Raw genomic sequence first — 17,162 nt, 5'->3', positions numbered from 1 at the left:
ATACTCCAAGCTAGGGCCCCCCATAATATAAACAATGGACCACATTGTTTCATCAACATTAGAATCACGCCACTCTCGAGAAATCGATTCTTTAGAAACACGCCACTCATGAGGACCAATCAAAGCTAGACATAAAACCAAGGAGTATCACATTCCTAGCTCCGTCATGTAATGCAACACCGACCGCCAGCAGTGGATGCCTTTCATCAAAGCCGACGCATCCCCAAATATCGATCCAGCCGAGGAAAGCAACGCCCGAAGCCAGAGTCGGGAGTTCCAAGAGAAGGGCTCATGGAAACTAGCCAGCAGCAGAGAGATCAGTTCCGCTTGAGACAAGCAGACGTAAAGTTAAGTCGGGGAATTCAACCAATCTTGTGACATAAAGAAATTAAGTACTAAAAATAAAATCTTTTTTAAAAACTAAATTTCGAGTTGCGGATATTTAACTATATGTATACACCCACAAATTTAAAAGCTGTAAATGTGCAACCCAAATAACAATTGTTTTATTTGTGTTGGGACCCCTGGGACAGAATTCTATGGAACCATACCGCTAAGCCACTACGAAATAAGGGTATGGAGGGAACTGCAAAGCAAGTTCCTTGAGCAGAAGTTGGCTCAAATGGACAGGTTCCTATCCGGTTACATACCGTAAATCTACGATGTTAAGCCATAAGCCTGGAGAACGTGAAGATGACCCTGAGTCGTATCGGCTAATAAGTCTGCAGTTCTTCCTTATCTAAGGTGTCAGAGAGGCTTATTGTCAATCGACTTGGTGATATTATAAATAATGCCGATACTAGCCGGATCACCATTCGGGAGAGATACGGGACCGTGGAGCTGGTCCACAGATTGGCAAAGCACATCCTACAGGCCTTTAATGATATAGAATACTGCCTTGCAGTCTTCATTGATTTATTCGATGAAATTTGGCATGCATGCCGGTCTACTGAACAAAAGTAAAAAGCTCTTTCCAGCATAATATTACTGTGTCCTATGATCATACTAGGAAGCAATCCCTGCTGAAGCCTGAAAGCACTCATCGAACACACCCTACCTATACAGTTGGGAGGGAATATTTGTGAATATTTTTAAGTCCTCTTGCGCAAAGCATGAGATTTGGTTTTGTGCTTTATCATTTTTAACTATTTAACAAAAGTTAAGATACATTTAAAAAGCGCGCCAAGTCAGTGCTGTGCAATGGGGTTTCACTGTGCATTTTTGAACACTACTCATCGCTGGAACAGCTGTTTGACTTATCATCTGCAAAAAGGAAAATTTGGGAGACAATTTAATTTAATAATATAAAAAGTCTACACGCACAACGCACACGCTTAACGCACAATAAGAACGGATTGAAGATGATTGTGTTGCGCTTGACATTTCCACTCCAGGCTGCAAAGCAGGTTGCCCGCAAAGCTGCAGGCAATCCTAGCAACAGCATCATCCAGCGTCGCCACATGTCGGGTGTGTATTTCCGCAGTGGGGCCCTCAAGCCAAAGCCCGACGAGATGCCCTTTTGTGCCGTTATACCAGGACTCTTCATTGGCGCCACTATAAGCAAGAATGTGGCCAACTTTTTGGAGGAGAACGATCTGTTTGTGCCCTCCGATGACGACGACGATGAGGACTAATCAAACCAAGCTCACCTCACCGACTGACGAATTCTGACGGGAGTCTGCCCTAGGCGTGATGAACAACTATAACCAATGGTGGTTCTTCCTCCTTTTGCACTAAGCCAAATGTTTATTCATTTATTAGCTATTTATTCAATGTAAATCTCCACTCTTAAGATCCCAAAGCTCTCACATTTTATACTCTTGTTTGTATGTACTTACCACATCCTGCTTTAAAATGTTTCGATGTTAGTTCAATAAATAAAAAGTTTATTTGCCTATCGTAATGTGATATTCCCCCAATATGTTTGACAATCTCCAATTACATAATGGCCAGCTGGACTGGACCAATTTGTGGGCTGACTAAAATTTAGTATATAAATATACATACATACATACATATGTATATGTTTTCAGCCCACATTTGTTATTCCCATTCCCCAAAAAAGCAAACATGCCGAAGTGGAATTTTATTGTAATTAAATTTGGGTGTACAAAGGTTTTTCTCTTTACTGAATTTTGCTCTCTGGCGACTATTACATTTTTCTGAGATTGCTTCAAATTTTAACAATTCTATTTTCTGAATTAAACAAATTGTGGTTTATATCGCTTGAATACATATATATCTGCTATATATATAATTGTGTGGTTTGCTTTTCTTTTCTGAAAAGTAAGAGTTCCATCTCGCAATTTGGATAACTCCAATCTTCAGCAAATCACTGAAATATCCTCCAGTTCGGATTTTTGGGTTTTTTTTATAGTTTGTTTTCCTTTCTTGTTCTTGGTTTTGTTGTTTGCGTTTTTTAAATATTTTGCATTTATTGCGTATAAATGTTTTTTGTATTTTGCAATTTTTTCAAAGATTTTTTGTTTTTAGTTTGTTTAATAAAAAAATATGAATTTCACATCCCCGACAGACACTTGGAGGCGTGGTGACCTATCTGTTTGCATTAATATATCGTATGAATGGTGTAAAAACAGTATTTATTTATATTCAATAATCTTTTTTCTCGCTATACCAGAAGTCTGACCGCAATTAGGGACCTTGGCGATCGCCTGGCCCGTTTTCGTTCGTTAAATATTTTTTGCAAATTGTAATAAAGGTGTGTGGTGTGGGTGGGGGGGTCCCCTTTTCTCGGATAAACACAAAATCCGGCTTGCAATGGATTTATTTTGCCTCTACTTCTACTTGTAGTCTCTTTCATCCCCATCAGTATGCTCTCCCTCCGTACGGGGGTTGCGCTTTAGCGATTTTCTTTATTTTTCTTTGTTTTTGTTTCCGTATATGTTTTGTTTTAATATGTGTGTTTGTGTCTGTGTTGGTTGTGTTGGTTTGTGTATGTGTGTATATAAATTTTCTTTTTTTTGTGCTTTTACATAGTTTTGCAATTTTTTTTGTTGGTTTTTCCACTTATTTTATACGTGTCGCGTTCATTTTTCAACATATGTTCTCTCTTCTCTGCTGTTGGTATTTGTATTTTTCTATCTTTTTCAAAGTAGCAAAAACTTGTCTCTCATATTCTTGCGGCTTGCGTTTTTCCCTTTTCTTCGCTTCTTTCTTTACATTTCTGTTCTGTTCTGCTCGCAGTTTTCTTTCACATTTTTTCGTTTTTTATTTTAACATTTTTTGCAATTTTTTTGTGTTGTTTTTCTTTACTTTTTTAAAAGTGTGTGTGGGTCTTTTGCTTTGCTTCTTTCGCTTTTTCTAAACACAAAGCTTTTTTAAAGTTTTGATTTTTGAGTGGGAAATAAAGAAAAAATTACATTTCGCTTTCGTGTTGTTTTTGTTGTTGAAGTGTTGACGAAAAAGTGTACGACAAAAAAAGGTTTTGAAAAAGCTAGAAACTGGTCTGAATTTTCACACGTATCTTGCCACAATCTTTTTGCTTGAATTGTGTTTATTTTTCATTTATTTATTTACGCATATACAGAATAAAATTGAAACAATTTAAGCAATGCCAAAAAATAAATGTTCAATTCGCCTTTTGTTCTCTTTTCTTCTTTGTTGTTCTATAAAATTGCAAAAATTGATTTTGGGGATATTCAAATCGATTTGCGGAATACGTGTTTCTTGCTTTTCTTCCTTTTTCTTCGTGTACTTGCGTAAATGCGTTCGAAATTAAATGATTCTTTTAAGTGGTTTCTGGGATTGAGAAAAAAGGCTGTAGCTCTTTGCGACGTGCCAACCCATAAGTTGTTCTGTGTGTTCATTTTTTGTCCTTGGAAGCCGTGCATTCTTTGCACGAGAATTATTGAATGCGAATTGTTGCTGTTAATGAATTGAAAGTAAAGAGGAAAACTGCAAGAGAATGAAGTGAACATTATAAACCACGGCCCAAGGCTTTCAAATGCGGAAATACATACTTTTTTGGGTGTCGAGTGTTCTGTGTAAAATTTTCATCCGCTTTTTGGTGTTCGAGCTTAGTTGGCGGGCTCGCTAACGCGATGCACCTGGAGCACGGCCACGGCTTCCTCCACCTTGGCCTTGAGGGCCTCCTTATCCTCCAACATGTGCAATAGCTCAGAGTTCTCAATCTCCAGCAACATGCCAGTGATCTTTCCGGCCAGGGCTGCGTGCATGCGCTCAATCATCGGGTACAGACGCTCGCCCAGGATCTGTTTCTGCTCCTGGGGATTGGCATTAGCCAACAATGAGGCAATGAGCTTCTCAGAGTCTGAAAGAAGTGAGAAGAGAAATAATAACGCGTGTCCACAAGCCTTTTTGGTGCGTCTTTTCAACTTACTCTTGCCCTGCAACTGCTGCGGCATGGGCTGCGCCTGCTGCATCTGCTGCACAGGGGGATTGCGCATGTTCGATGTGTACTTGTAGCTGGGAGCACGCTGCTGGGCACCGCCAGCGATCTGGGCACCAGCGAGTTGCAAGTTGGGGGCAGCTGCTGTCTGCTGGCCGGTGATGGCTCTGGCTCCAGTGTTGCGCATGTCGTTTGCAGCCGCGGCAGCAGCGGCGGCATGCGTGCCCTGCACCTGTTGTGGCTGGGCACCACGTGCACCGGCTGCAGCCGAACGGAACTGTGTGGTCACCGCTCCGGCTGCACCCTGGAAGCCTCCAGCAGCGGCGGCGGCAGCGCCGGCCTGCAAGCTCTGCACGGTGGCAGCTGGACGCACCTGAGGAGCCCAGCGAGGGGCGTTACGCATTTGGGTGGTCATCTGGGGACCGAAGAAGCGCTGGCTCGGAGGTATGGTCGGAACAAAGAACCCGCCAGTGGTGTTGGGCTGGAACATCTGTCCAAGCTGCTGCATCCGCATACCGGTCATGTGGCGCATGTACTGCGATGCGAGGTGAGCCTTGCGCTCCTCCTTCCTCTGGGCCAGGGCCACGTACAGAGGCTTGCTGCCGATGACGCGGCCATTCAGTTCTGTCACGGCGCATGTGGCCTCATTGGGTGAAATGAAGCAGACGAACCCGAAGCCCTTGGAGCGGCCCTCTTCGTCGGTCATGACCTTGGCCGAGGTAATTGTTCCATACATGGAGAAATCCTTGCGCAGACGCTCGTCATCAATTGTGTCGTCCAAGTTCTTGACATACAAGTTGACACCGAAGACAGAGTCGTGGCGCTTCTTCTTCAGCTCCTCAAACTTACGCGTGAGCTGCTGCTGGCGCTCAGCCTTTTTCTGTGCACGAGCCACATACAGGGACTTGCTCTCGCCCATATCCTTGCCGTTGAGAGCCTGAACGGCGGCTTCGGCAGCCTCTGTAGTTTCGTAGGCCACAAACCCGAAGCCCTTGCTCTTACCATCTTCCTTGGACATGACCTACAAGAGTTGAACAATAGAAATTGTATAAGGTCCGGATCACCCGTTGCGCCGTTGCGAATCACTTACCTTGTAGCTAGTGATCTTGCCGTATGGCTCAAAGAATTCCTTGAGCTTCTCGTCATCAAAATCTTCGGTGAAGTTCTTCACGTACACGTTGGTGAAGAGTTTGGCCTTCTCACCCAGCTCCTTCTCGCGCTCCTTGCGGGGAATGAATTTGCCCACGTACACCTTCTTGCCGTTGAGCAACATGCCGTTGACCCTGTCGATGGATATGTTTGCTGCCTCCTCAGTCTCGAAATGGACAAAGCCATAGCCCTTGGAGTTACCCTTCTCATCGATGGCGACCTTGCAGCTCAGGATATTGCCGAAGGCAGAGAAAGTGTCGTAAATGGCTTTGTTGTCAATGCCCTTGTCCAGGTTCTTAATGAACACATTGCCAACACCTGAGCGGCGCAGGGAGGGATCGCGCTGAGACCACATTATGCGAATGGGTTTGTTGCGGATCAAGTCGAAATTCATTGTGTCCAGAGCACGTTCAGCTGCGAATGAAAGAATGTGAAAAAACTTGAAATCGGTTTCAAAAATTAAAGGATTATATAAATGACATTTAATGCTCTTGTGACTCTTCTACTTCTGCCCTGGCTATGCTCGAAGAGCAGCCTAGTGCATGGTAAGTAAAGCCTGGACTTTGATCTGGCAACTTTGAATCTTAGTCGGATCAACGATGAATGATAGTTTGACCAACCAATGGGTAGAAGTTGCTATAGAGGATGCAGGTGCTACAAGATATTCTGAATGTAATGCTTCTACTTCTGTCGATGGCATGAGGACCCATCTACATGGTAACTTGCATTCCTTTCTCTGGCAACTTTGAATCTTAGTCGGATCAACGAGGAATGCTAGTTTGACCAACCAACGGGTAGAAGTTGCTATTTATTATTTATTTCGACCAACCCCAGCAATGCATTGACGCCTCGCCCTAACCTTATATTGGGAGTTCAGTAAACTGGATGGAATGCGCCAAGCTTTCACAGAGCAGCGTAATCAGTACCCCATCCACATGCCGGGCCCCATCCACATGCACGGCCCCCAGCCGTGTGCTTAATTCAATAAATATAATGTGAGCGCGGACAACACAGCCGAAACGAAGAAGCAGCAGCTATGCGCAGTGAAAGTTTGTTTTCTTATTGTTGAAACAAGATTTCCATAGGCGAAAGGCATGGAGCAAGGGGGAGGCGAGGATGGCGGCTTGGTTCAGTGTCATGTCAAGAATTTGGAAGTGTTAATGAATTAAAGCGGAAAAGACATGAATGGGTACGTGCCATATGAAAGTGAAAGCAAAACAAAAATAAAACATCGTTATTCGGCAATCAAAGAAAGCATGCAGAAATGTAGCCATTGGAATATAACCTAAAATGATGGGGAGTCGAAATGGTTTAAACAATCAACACATGTTTATGGAAGAGCTCACACACATGCAAGCGCGTTAATTTCACACACACCAACACGGAAAGATATTGACAATTGAGCGCATGGCTGTGTGCGTGAGAGTTTATGCCGCTTGGAAACAACACAAAACAGCCAGAGAAAAAATCCGGACGAACGATGAAACACAATGAGGACTGGTGCGGGGTGGGGCTGTTATAAGCCCGCTGTGTGCTGTGTGGATCCATATTATGCCACAGTCATTATTGCATTTTTTCAGTATGGAGACTACGCTATTCAGAAGTTTCTAGTCGAATGGGTGATTTGATTGGCAAAAGCCAGCTGTTTTTGCCGCCCCTTTTCCACTTTCTTTCCATGTACAACAACACAAATGGAATTGACATGTTCACATATAGACACCCACACAAACACATACAGTTAGCAGGCGAAGATTCCGGGTTCATTTTTACTTTGAAACGTGGACTCCAATGTTCGTTTTCAAGAATTTTGTCATATAATCTACATATGTACATTTTCAAAATGATGAAACCCCTGTGCGGTGGCAGATATATATGTACATATACGTCTCTGTGTGTGTGCAAAATGTGCACACGTGTTTTCTTTGTTTCGAGCGGGAGGGAGAACTACTGGATGCCTTCTGAGGGGTGCAGTGCAACTACGTGCACATTACTTTACTGCCTTTCTTTGGACGTTGACATGCAATGACTGCATCTTTCAAGAGGCGATGCAGTTACTGCACCGTTAAGTGGCCCGTGTGACACCAGCAGAAGGCTGTTACGCGCGGATCCCAGGCAAAACCCAGCCCTCCTCCCGCCCAACCGACCGAGGGGCGCTGCCGCATGACGCGCGGCGGATTTTTGTGGCGGATTACTCACCATCGGCTGGCTGCTGGAAATTCACGTAGGCATAACCCAATGAGCGACGGGTAATCACATCGCGGCAGACGCGTATGGACAGAACTGGACCTGCAGTCGAGAACTTTTCAAAAAGTCCAGCTTCGTTGATATCCTGGTGCAGATCACCGACGTATAGTGAGGCCATATTTGGTGATCGGGTCTACCTGTAATTTAAATAAATTATTTTACGTTTCACATATATATTTCTGGTTTTTTTTCTTTATGTTCGAACCGGATGGATTCGGCAAGGCAGGCAGAGAAATAGAAAGAAAAAAAAAGCGGCGTGGCTTTTGCTTTTCGGTTCGTCTTTCTGTCTGTGTGTATGTGTGGCAACTCTGACGCATGTGACAGTCGAACGGGTCGACATTGTTGTTTGCTGGCCCTCTTCGTCTCTCGCACCAACGCAGACACTCGCGTAGAAAAATTTCCACACACACAAACGCACAAGCACACAATTAGACACGTTTTGCCTAGTCGAAAATATTAGATTTAGCTTAAATTTCAGCGAAATATTCGAACGTCACCACGGGGCTGGGCCCTTTCATGCTTTTCAGAGCAAAAAATCACGTTTTCACATCGCCATCTTGCGTCGACGTTCATCGAGCCACATTTCACAACAAAATTCCGCATTCTCTGTGCCCCTGCTTCACCCGTTTTCCGTCGTCTTCATTTCTGCTACTTACGCTTAAACACTTGCTCGAATTTTTTGCTACTTTTTACAATTTTTTTTGTTAATTTTTATGTTTTTAATTTTTTTTTTGTTTTTTAAGGTTTTTTTCTTCACAAAAAATATGTGATAAGCCGTGTGCTACAAGCGAATCCACGACCGCTCACGTAAACGGACTCTGACGACTCGACAGTTCATCGATACATATTGTGTGTGGATAATATGTGTGGTGGCGATGCGATAGTTTACTGGACTGAGTATGTGGATATTTTTGTGGGGTACATAATCCGTACTACTTTTGGAGCAAGCAGATACTATTTTTTCACGGTTTCACGTTAGTTTAGATCAGATATATCCACAATCGCATCCCTATATTTAGTTGGCGCCAAAAAATGAATTTTAAAAAACTTCAGAAACATCGGTGTCTCCGGCTCATCTCTAAGTTGCGTAGCTGACGTAGGGCTGGTGCAATAGGAACCAGGGCTAAAAAAAAATGTCCTTCGTTGCAAAATTGCACGTTGAAATGCCGCTTGGGGCGTCTCAGACCTCCCCGAATACGAATTCATTAAAACGCAGACCGATTGAGACAATAAAATCAACCGACATGACCAACAAATGTTTCAGACATTTGACGGGTTTATAGCCGTCACTTTTGTGTAGTTGCCATGTAGCAGAATGACGAATAAAAAATGTTTCTCGGACTATGTGCGCATGCTCACTTTGATTTATCTTTACTTCAATAAGTTTTCACGGCGGCCGCGCCGTTTGCTACGAAATATAAATTTAATTTAAAGAAGCTTGGTGGCTTAACCGAATTCCCTCAAAGACTTCCACTTAGCTTAAATTTGTATGCGTATTTGACGTTGTCTTAACTTATTGGTGTACTCTTTGTTCAAAACTTACCTAATTCAGCGGTAACGGGAAATTAACACTTCACTTCGACAGAGTTTTCGTTATTGAATTTTTTTTTTTTTTTTTTGATTGCCTTTTATATAAGAAATTAACAAAAATCTAATAAAACGTCACCGAACGAATTCATAAATGAATATTTTGTTGTAGTTTTTCCGGCAATATGTTTTTTATGTTATTCCTTGGCAGCTACGCTCCGTGCTATCCTGTTGGGATACGAGTACCTAATGAAGTCTCCTAGCCAAAATTGACACGACGTCAACTAAAGTGTCAAAATATGGCCTATTGGGGTGGTTCTAAAAACGGAAGGATGATGAACAAGAAAGCATGCTCTTCGAAACATTTATTTGGGCACTATATACTTTACAAATTTTCATATTTTGTTCCATTTTATTCTAATAATAATATAAGTCTGCAATGCGCAAATGCATGAGATTTAGTTTGCGTTCTACTCGATTTTGATTTCGTGTAGCTTTTAATACTTAAACCTTATGGGTATGTATGTATTCCTTAGTCATGAAGTTTCGTCTAGTGTATGGATAGATTTATTAGGTAATTATATTATTACTAAATTTGTTTAATTTTGTATGGTATACCTCAAGTATTTTTTGTATGCATAACATGATTTGTGAGCGTGGTTTCCGTTTCCTTCCAACATATATTTTTCGAAAATATACACGGGCTAAACTGAATCGAATTCTAATTGAATTCTAATTTAATACGTTCTCTTTCAGCAAAGAATTTTAGATTAGCTTCCAGTTAAATCTTCTAATACTGCGACAATTTTGTGGTTAATTCATATTTTTCTTGTTGCAACAATTAACTGCCATTGCACAATAAAAACCTGTATTCAGTTGCGTGTTTTGCATTTTTCGCTTTAACATTGCATCGTTTTGAATGCTGATCCAATATTTTAAACATTCTTTAGCTATTTTGGCAGTGGATCGGTAATCAACTTTAAACAGTAACAAAAATAATGAATAATGAAAAATAATGAAAAAAGCCAAAAGCTAGCAGTAAACATTCTCGTCTTAAAAAACTAAAAAAATATAAACATAAAAAAATGATAATGATTATAGTCTAGAATGGATCTAAATAAAATGCCAATAGGTTTAGACTCCATTTGTCGTTGTCGCTGCATCTCCACCCCATTCCACAAGGTACTGAACCTGACCATTTCCCGTGCGGCGTTTGGCTCGGATGGCAAACGGTTCACCGGCATCAATGCGATTCATGGCGCCACCAAAGTACTTGTTCACAGACTTCTTTAGATCCAGTATCGAATGTCCATTGCCAGCACTGCTGCTTCCACTGGTTGCCGTCGAGCTGTTGGAATTTCTGCGACTCTCGATGGGAGAGCTGCGAGCGGACTTTTGCGGCCGTTGGCGCAGTAGACGGCCATGCGTAGGCTTTTCTGTCGGCGGCAGCGAATCTTTGGCATATAGGGGAAAGTATGGGCTGGATAAAGGATTGATGGTCGTCGTATTGATAATCTATATACAAAAAAACAACAAATTTGTATGATTCAAGTAGATCAGATTTCAATCGTTCTGGGCTCTTACCTCGACGGTTGTCATGCGGCGATTCCAACGCTTGCGCACCTCCTGGTTGGGGCCTATGGTTATATCTTTGGCACTCAGTCTTCGCTTTATGGTGCGCAAGACGCGCGGCTGATCCATTCCGCCTCCCTTTAGCTTAAAAATTCTGTTGATGACGCCATCGACTCCAATGCCCGTTCCCGTTCCCAGCCCGAATGCTAGGCTGCTTTTCCCTTGTGATGATTTTTTCGGTGTGGCCATAAGAAACGGATTGTTGCGGCCTCGAAAATTTACTGGCGGCGGTATAATGAGGTCCAGGGAGCTGGTGCCCCGACTGCTGCTTGAATTCTCATCGGACGAAAGATCACAGTGGTTTCGTCTGCTGTCGTAGCGCTTAGACAAGTGGAAAGCCTTCCGCTTGCGGCTGCTCTTGGCGTTTGGTTGCGGTTGAATAGGTGCTGGAAACTTTCCATGGTCACCATCGTTGGCATTATCATCGGCTAGGTCGAGTGTGTCCAGTTTATCGAGGTGCTTCTGCTGCAGCTCCTGCTCTTCAGGGGTTTTGTTGGCTTTCTTTTTCGCTTTCTCAATGATCTGCTTTATCGGTATCTCATCTTCGCTGGTATTGGCTGCCTCCTCCTCATCCGTCCGGAACTCGTACACATCTTTGGACCCACTCTCACTCTCTTTCCCTGGCATTAGCAATATGTTGAACCTATTCACCAGAACCGCATCACAGACCTCCTCGTGCGGTTGCAGCCACACTTTTGGTGTCACGGGTGGCCCACTGTGCCGCAGGGCAAAAAAGCTTGGATCCCGCTTGAACTCACGTCCGCACACAAACCTCCCTGTGTGATCCTTCAACGTTTGCTTGATGCGTTCCATTAGTGCCGTCTCTGGCAGACTCTTCCATTGCTCGGCTATGGGGAGCTTGTGGCGCTGCTCGAGGACGAATGGCAAGATGTCTAGCAGATGATGATACTTCTGATTATGATGCTTGCGCAGATTATAGAGCGCAATGTGGAGCATATCCACCCAGTCGATTTGAAGGCGCCGCACATATTCCACGCCATCGTTGCACACCGTGCAGAAGAATACAAAAAATCTGCAAAAAAAAAAAATTAAATTACCATTAGATGCTGGTTCTCAGTGAAACGAAAGTGAAAAGCGTTCTCCTTACGTGTCGCCCCGCAGCAGTTTTTCTTTAAAGTTCTGCATGCACTGAGTGTGGAACCAGTTCTGACATTTGCAACACTGCAGCATGTTGTGATTGAATTTTCCTGGCTTGCCGCAGTAGCAGTAGATTTGCTCCTCGTTAACCCGATGCTTCTCATCCCAGCTGAGTTTATCCGCCTGAGAAACGAACCAATAATAATCAATAATTCTGTGCAATAATCCGTACTCTGCATGATCTACTCACATGATAGGGCAACTGACGGCAAATCCCTGGAGGCTTCTTCGCTGTTTCATAATTCAATGGCTGTTGCATTTTCATGGGCTTCGCGCATCGCTTGCAACTCCAAATTCCACTGCCATGGGCTATTTCGGTGGTACAGCCACGATGGTAGCCCCGGCCGCAACGTTCGCAGATTTCAACGACATCCTGTTGGTCCAAGCGCTTGCAGGCCACACACATGGGTCCACTAACCGAGGCATTAGAATAATCCGAGCCACTGCCGGCTCCTCCATCGCCACCTGATGAGCCGGCGCCCAGCTTCCGTAGCTTGTCCAGCTCATGCCACTGTTCCGATTTGTCATCGAACCGGATTAGAAACTGATCGGGTTTTTTACAAACGATGGTTCCCAAATACAGTCTTCCATCGTCGCACTTAACGAATACATCCTCCTGTAGCGAGTAGCTAATAGCGGGGGGCGACGGCGTTGGAGGTGTCGGCGGCGCTGAGTCGGTGCTCTTGAAGCTCGGCTTCATTTGGCTCGACACTTTAAGCAGCGTCGGTATGGGTATGGGTATGGGTGTGGGTGGTGGTGGAGGCGAGGGCGAAGACTTTCCGGGAGAACTCATTGTCTCCGGTGTGGTTGGCGGCGTTTGAGGTGTCGTTGTGGTGGAGTCCGGTTCATCTATGACTATCACAGCGACAGTAGCTGTCGTCCCTTCACCAGAGCTGCTGCTGGAAACGGAACTGCTGCTACTGCTGCTGCTATCGGCCGGACTGCTGTCAATGAGCGACAGGATAGACTGGGCCTTGTGCTGTATAGCTGGGATGATGGGTGAAGGCTGCTGGGCCGTGCCAAGAGGTGTGGTGAGGTTGGTACTGGCGGCGTCTGCATAGTGATTGTTTATGCTTATGTTGATGCGGTCATAGACCGCATGCGGCTGGTTGTGTGACGAATGGACCACTTGCTCCCGGGGTGGCGGTGGGAGGTGTTTGCCAGTCACCAGGCCTTGATTCAGCTGCTTAGTGGACGTGGGTGCCCCAGCCTGGCGTGGTGTCAAATAGTAGGATTGAACGGGTGATGATTTATTACGACTGTACACACTGGGAGCAGTGGATATAATGCGTATGTTGTTAGCATTAAACGGGTTGGAATTGGAAGTGGATGAGCTGGCAGCCTGCTGCTTGTTCGGAGGGTTCTGCTGGCCATAGCTGTTATTTATTTGTATGGTTCTGGGATGCGTTAGCTGCGTTGTGGTTGCATAATATCGTTTCGGTCTATTGGTAGGTCCGCAAGGGGCGATTCCCTGTGTGGATGGCAGGATTTGAAAAGTCATCCATTGGGGCTGCTGTACATGCTGGTGCTGCTGCGGCAAGTAGCTGTAGGTTGGAGCTGGGGTGGGAACTGGTGTGGGAGCTGTGAGTGGCGGCTGCTGCTGCAAGTACGGCTGGGCAACATTTTGTGGTGTGTGCTCATGTTGCATGTGAAAATTGTTGTTCATCTTTGTTGTTGTGTGAGTTTTATGTGCGGATTATTGTGCGCAGTCTTATCTGGAAAGGAAAAGAAGCATCCTTCGATTAGTACAGCCGGCTTTTAAATTTTCTTTCGCGTTTGATTAATTATCACCGGGCTCAGCTCAGCAATCTGGCGACTTTTTCAATGAATTTGTTGTTGCTTTGCCCCAATACACGCTCACTCAAATTACACGTATAGAAGTCTAGAAGCGGGCCCTTTTGTATTCTGTCTTTCTACAATCGTATTTTTCCACACGCACGACGGGACACATTTGCAATGGCGATGTTACCCACCTTTCAGTGTGTTTCAACGCATGGATTAAATTAGCAATGCATTGAAATACATTCAGTTGTAGGTTTTAAGTATAGTTGTGCATGGTTCATCATTAATACACGCAAAAATGCACTAAAACAATCACTTGCTTCGGCAATTAAAAGAGTCAACCATTTTTCAACATTTCCACAAAGTAACGCAAAAAAACGCCAAACGCGTGAATGGTCTGTTTTTGGCTAAAGTTATAGGCTATTCACACTGACGACCATCCACCATACACCATCCATTTCGGGGATGGTCCGTAATAGGCTATTCACACTGACGACCATCCACCATCCATTTCGGGGATGGTCCGTAAGGTTTTGCCGCTCCGAAAATTTCCCAGTTAGTCCACCATCCATTTTGGATGTTCCTAAACCGCACGTTTCTATGCGATAGTTAGCCGATGGTTTTCAAATGCAACTCTGAATAATTGTCATTCACAATGGAAAAATGGTATTCACTGCGAAAACGTAAACAATGATTGTGACAAAATTAACAAAAAACAAAAACAACAACAGAACAGCTCGAAAGGACAGCAGACCAAATTTTCGAAAAACTTATTAATAAAATGGATTTAGTGCCAGAAAACTCCTCCAGTGGTACGTTGAATAGATATATTTGTTTTTTATTGTTTATAATATATAATATTATTACACAATGCAGCAAACAAGAGAACAACAGCAGTCGGCAGGGTGAAATGGAGTGCCGCGCTTGAGAGCCTGCTGATTGACATATGGAAGGAGAAAATTGAAGATTTGCGCGGACCACGCAAAAAATCACATGTGTAAATTAAGTTGTCCGTATGTCCAAGTAGCCTTAGCTGCTTGATGCGGTGGTCCTCGTGCGGGTTCCGTGGTATAGAATCCTTTATGAAGATTATGTTGGAGAGATAACTGTCTCTCTTATCACTGGCCTTGTGGTACAGTGGTATAGAATTAATAATTCAAAGTGTTTACGGCTGGTTGCCGGAGCAAGGTTTATTAACAAGCGTTAGCTTTCGTTATAAGAACAGAACTAAAACTAGGAGCCACCAGCAAGCTGTGGCATAAGCTGAATCAAAAGTATTTAATTGCCAAAGAATGCAAAGCTACAAAATATATGTACTTAGAGCTACAAAGCTACAGTCGGTAAGCCGACTTGGCATAAGCGATAATGCTGATCTTGCGGCATGTGCCGCTGATTTGGCATCTTGAGTGCAAACAACATGGAGCAGAGCACATTTGACAACGACAGTAAGTTTTATTAATTTAATGCTAAAAAAATATATTTCATTTAAGGTGTTCATTGCAGATCCTGATGAGTACTTTTCGGATATTATTGAGATGGACCTGGACGGATCTTGTAGCTCCAGCACCTTGTCTGGGCGTCCGCCAAAGAAAAAGAAAAAGACCGACATTTTGTGGCTGGCAGAGATCGCCCAGGAGCGTCTCGAACAACAAAAGGACCACCACAGAAAGAAGGAGGAGCACGACGTTAGGCAGGAGAAGATGGTGGAGGACTTGATCAGCACCCAAACAAAATTCCAGAACTACATTAGAAGTTTTAAAAAATAAAAATAAATAAGTTTTTAATTTTCATTACGGTCTACACAATATTTTGCGATTGCAGATCGTATCTGTTCTGCTGACTGATTAAAGTCAGCAGAACTGTTGCTGGTATCGGGCTGTTCGCGCTGCTCATTTGTTGCAAGCTCCCAATTTTCATTAATCGCGCTGTTGTGCATATTTAATATATTGTGTAAAATACAACACCTCATTATTATGGCGCTATTATTTTTGTGGTGGCTATCAAGACCTTTTCCGATTATTCGAAATCTGGCTTTTAAATGCCCAAATGCATTTTCCACCACTCGCCTAGCTTTGGAAAGGTTGTAGTTAAACGTGCGCTGTTCCAAAGAGGCGACTGTGGAAAACGGGTAAGGTTTCATCAGCTTTTTAGAAAACCTAAATGCCGAGTCCCCGATAAGCATTACAGGGACGTTTACTCCGCTTATTTCCTTGGCTTTCTCTTGGAGTAATGCCGATGCTTCGATATGTTTTGCAAGGCTTGACTTCTGGTATATCATCGAGTCATTGCACCATCCTGCAGAGCCGATATTTACATATGTAAATCTGTATCTAAAAAGAATCGGATTTAAATAATTTAGGACATTAAACCAACTTGCTAAATACATATTTTTGTGCAAGATATTTGCATACCTATAATCCACTAGGGCAAACAAGACTGTGGAATACCAGCCCTTATAGTTATGGTGGTCTACTGCCTCAGGTGCTGGTGGTTTTATTTCGATGTGGCATCCATCTAGAATAAAAAGTAAGTTTAAAAACCAATTTATATATAAACATATTGCTGAAGTTCTTATTGATTTCCTACCAATTGCACCTAGGCACTGAGGAAACCCAATTGCCTCGAATCCCTTTACGCACTCATCAATTTTGTCGGAAGTTAGGTAATTGGGCGACATGTACTCCTTCGAAAACTCGTCGATAAGTGCTCTGCAAAACTCGTGCAGGATATTACACACACTGTTTGGAGCTACACCGCAAAGCCTGCCAACTGTTCGGTACTCAGAGGACGAGCCCAAAGTGTATAGCGCAATGGCGATGCGCTTTTCCAAAGGAATTGCAGCTCGTCAGTTGGTGTCCTTCTTTCGCAGCACTTCAAGCCGATTCACTAAAATATCAAAGCAGGGCCTCTCCATTCGGAAACTCTCTTTGAAAAACGCCTCGTTGTTTTCTGGTACATCTTTCTCCCAAAATGTCCCGAACCGCTTCTAAAACCATAAAATATGTCCTTGTACTTTGAACTATGGTTGAAGTTAGTAGAAGTACTCACAGACGACCATAATCTTCCTGGCTTTTGTGTTTTTATGGCAGTCATCTGGGTCATCTCATAAGATTTATTAATTCTTGGTTCTTATAATGGATGATGAAGATATAGCAATTATTTCGGCTGTGGTTCAACAGCAAAATATTTTCTTTCACCAACTAATAATGTTGCTGTCAATGAATAATGATCATGACTTGAACATTGACGAGGATGAGATGACCCAGATGACTGCCATAAAAACACAAAAGCCAGGAAGATT

The 17,162-nt window shown here is 43.5% G+C and overlaps 4 protein-coding genes across 5 annotated transcripts; 1 reads left to right on the top strand and 3 right to left on the bottom strand.

The window, feature by feature from the left end:
• Positions 1 to 1,253: 1,253 nt before the first annotated feature.
• LOC117191051 (essential MCU regulator, mitochondrial-like) lies at positions 1,254 to 1,903 on the top strand. The gene has a single exon (XM_033396022.1). The coding sequence runs from the start codon at positions 1,362 to 1,364 to the stop codon at positions 1,632 to 1,634; it is 273 nt and encodes a 90-aa protein (XP_033251913.1). The 5' UTR covers positions 1,254 to 1,361; the 3' UTR covers positions 1,635 to 1,903.
• Positions 1,904 to 2,975: 1,072 nt separating this feature from the next.
• On the bottom strand, positions 2,976 to 8,567 carry LOC117185751 (polyadenylate-binding protein-like). Of its 2 annotated transcripts, none has more exons than XM_033396017.1 (6): positions 8,419 to 8,567; positions 7,715 to 7,899; positions 5,460 to 5,932; positions 4,361 to 5,390; positions 3,981 to 4,291; positions 2,976 to 3,915 (listed from the first exon to the last, which is right to left on the bottom strand). In XM_033396017.1, exons 2-5 carry the CDS (start codon positions 7,878 to 7,880, stop codon positions 4,038 to 4,040), a joined length of 1,923 nt encoding a protein of 640 aa, XP_033251908.1. In that variant the 5' UTR covers positions 7,881 to 7,899; positions 8,419 to 8,567; the 3' UTR covers positions 2,976 to 3,915; positions 3,981 to 4,037. The 2 variants fall into 2 exon arrangements, with proteins under 2 accessions (XP_033251908.1, XP_033251909.1); XM_033396018.1 differs by lacking the exon at positions 8,419 to 8,567 and adding an exon at positions 7,968 to 8,051.
• Positions 8,568 to 9,639: 1,072 nt separating this feature from the next.
• Positions 9,640 to 14,145, bottom strand: LOC117191046 (polycomb protein Pcl-like). Its single transcript, XM_033396014.1, has 5 exons — positions 14,053 to 14,145; positions 12,270 to 13,794; positions 12,030 to 12,202; positions 10,874 to 11,954; positions 9,640 to 10,804 (listed from the first exon to the last, which is right to left on the bottom strand). The coding sequence occupies exons 2-5, from the start codon at positions 13,743 to 13,745 to the stop codon at positions 10,424 to 10,426; spliced, it is 3,111 nt and encodes a 1,036-aa protein (XP_033251905.1). The 5' UTR covers positions 13,746 to 13,794; positions 14,053 to 14,145; the 3' UTR covers positions 9,640 to 10,423.
• Positions 14,146 to 15,638: 1,493 nt separating this feature from the next.
• LOC117191050 (protein ALP1-like) lies at positions 15,639 to 16,700 on the bottom strand. The gene is made up of 3 exons (XM_033396021.1): positions 16,448 to 16,700; positions 16,273 to 16,375; positions 15,639 to 16,191 (listed from the first exon to the last, which is right to left on the bottom strand). Exons 1-3 carry the CDS (start codon positions 16,536 to 16,538, stop codon positions 15,642 to 15,644), a joined length of 744 nt encoding a protein of 247 aa, XP_033251912.1. The 5' UTR covers positions 16,539 to 16,700; the 3' UTR covers positions 15,639 to 15,641.
• Positions 16,701 to 17,162: the final 462 nt, after the last annotated feature.

The sequence above is a fragment of the Drosophila miranda genome (assembly GCF_003369915.1).
Source record: "Drosophila miranda strain MSH22 chromosome Y unlocalized genomic scaffold, D.miranda_PacBio2.1 Contig_Y1_pilon, whole genome shotgun sequence".
NCBI lineage: Eukaryota > Metazoa > Arthropoda > Insecta > Diptera > Drosophilidae > Drosophila > Drosophila miranda.
This window is presented reverse-complemented; position numbering and strand designations above follow the sequence as displayed.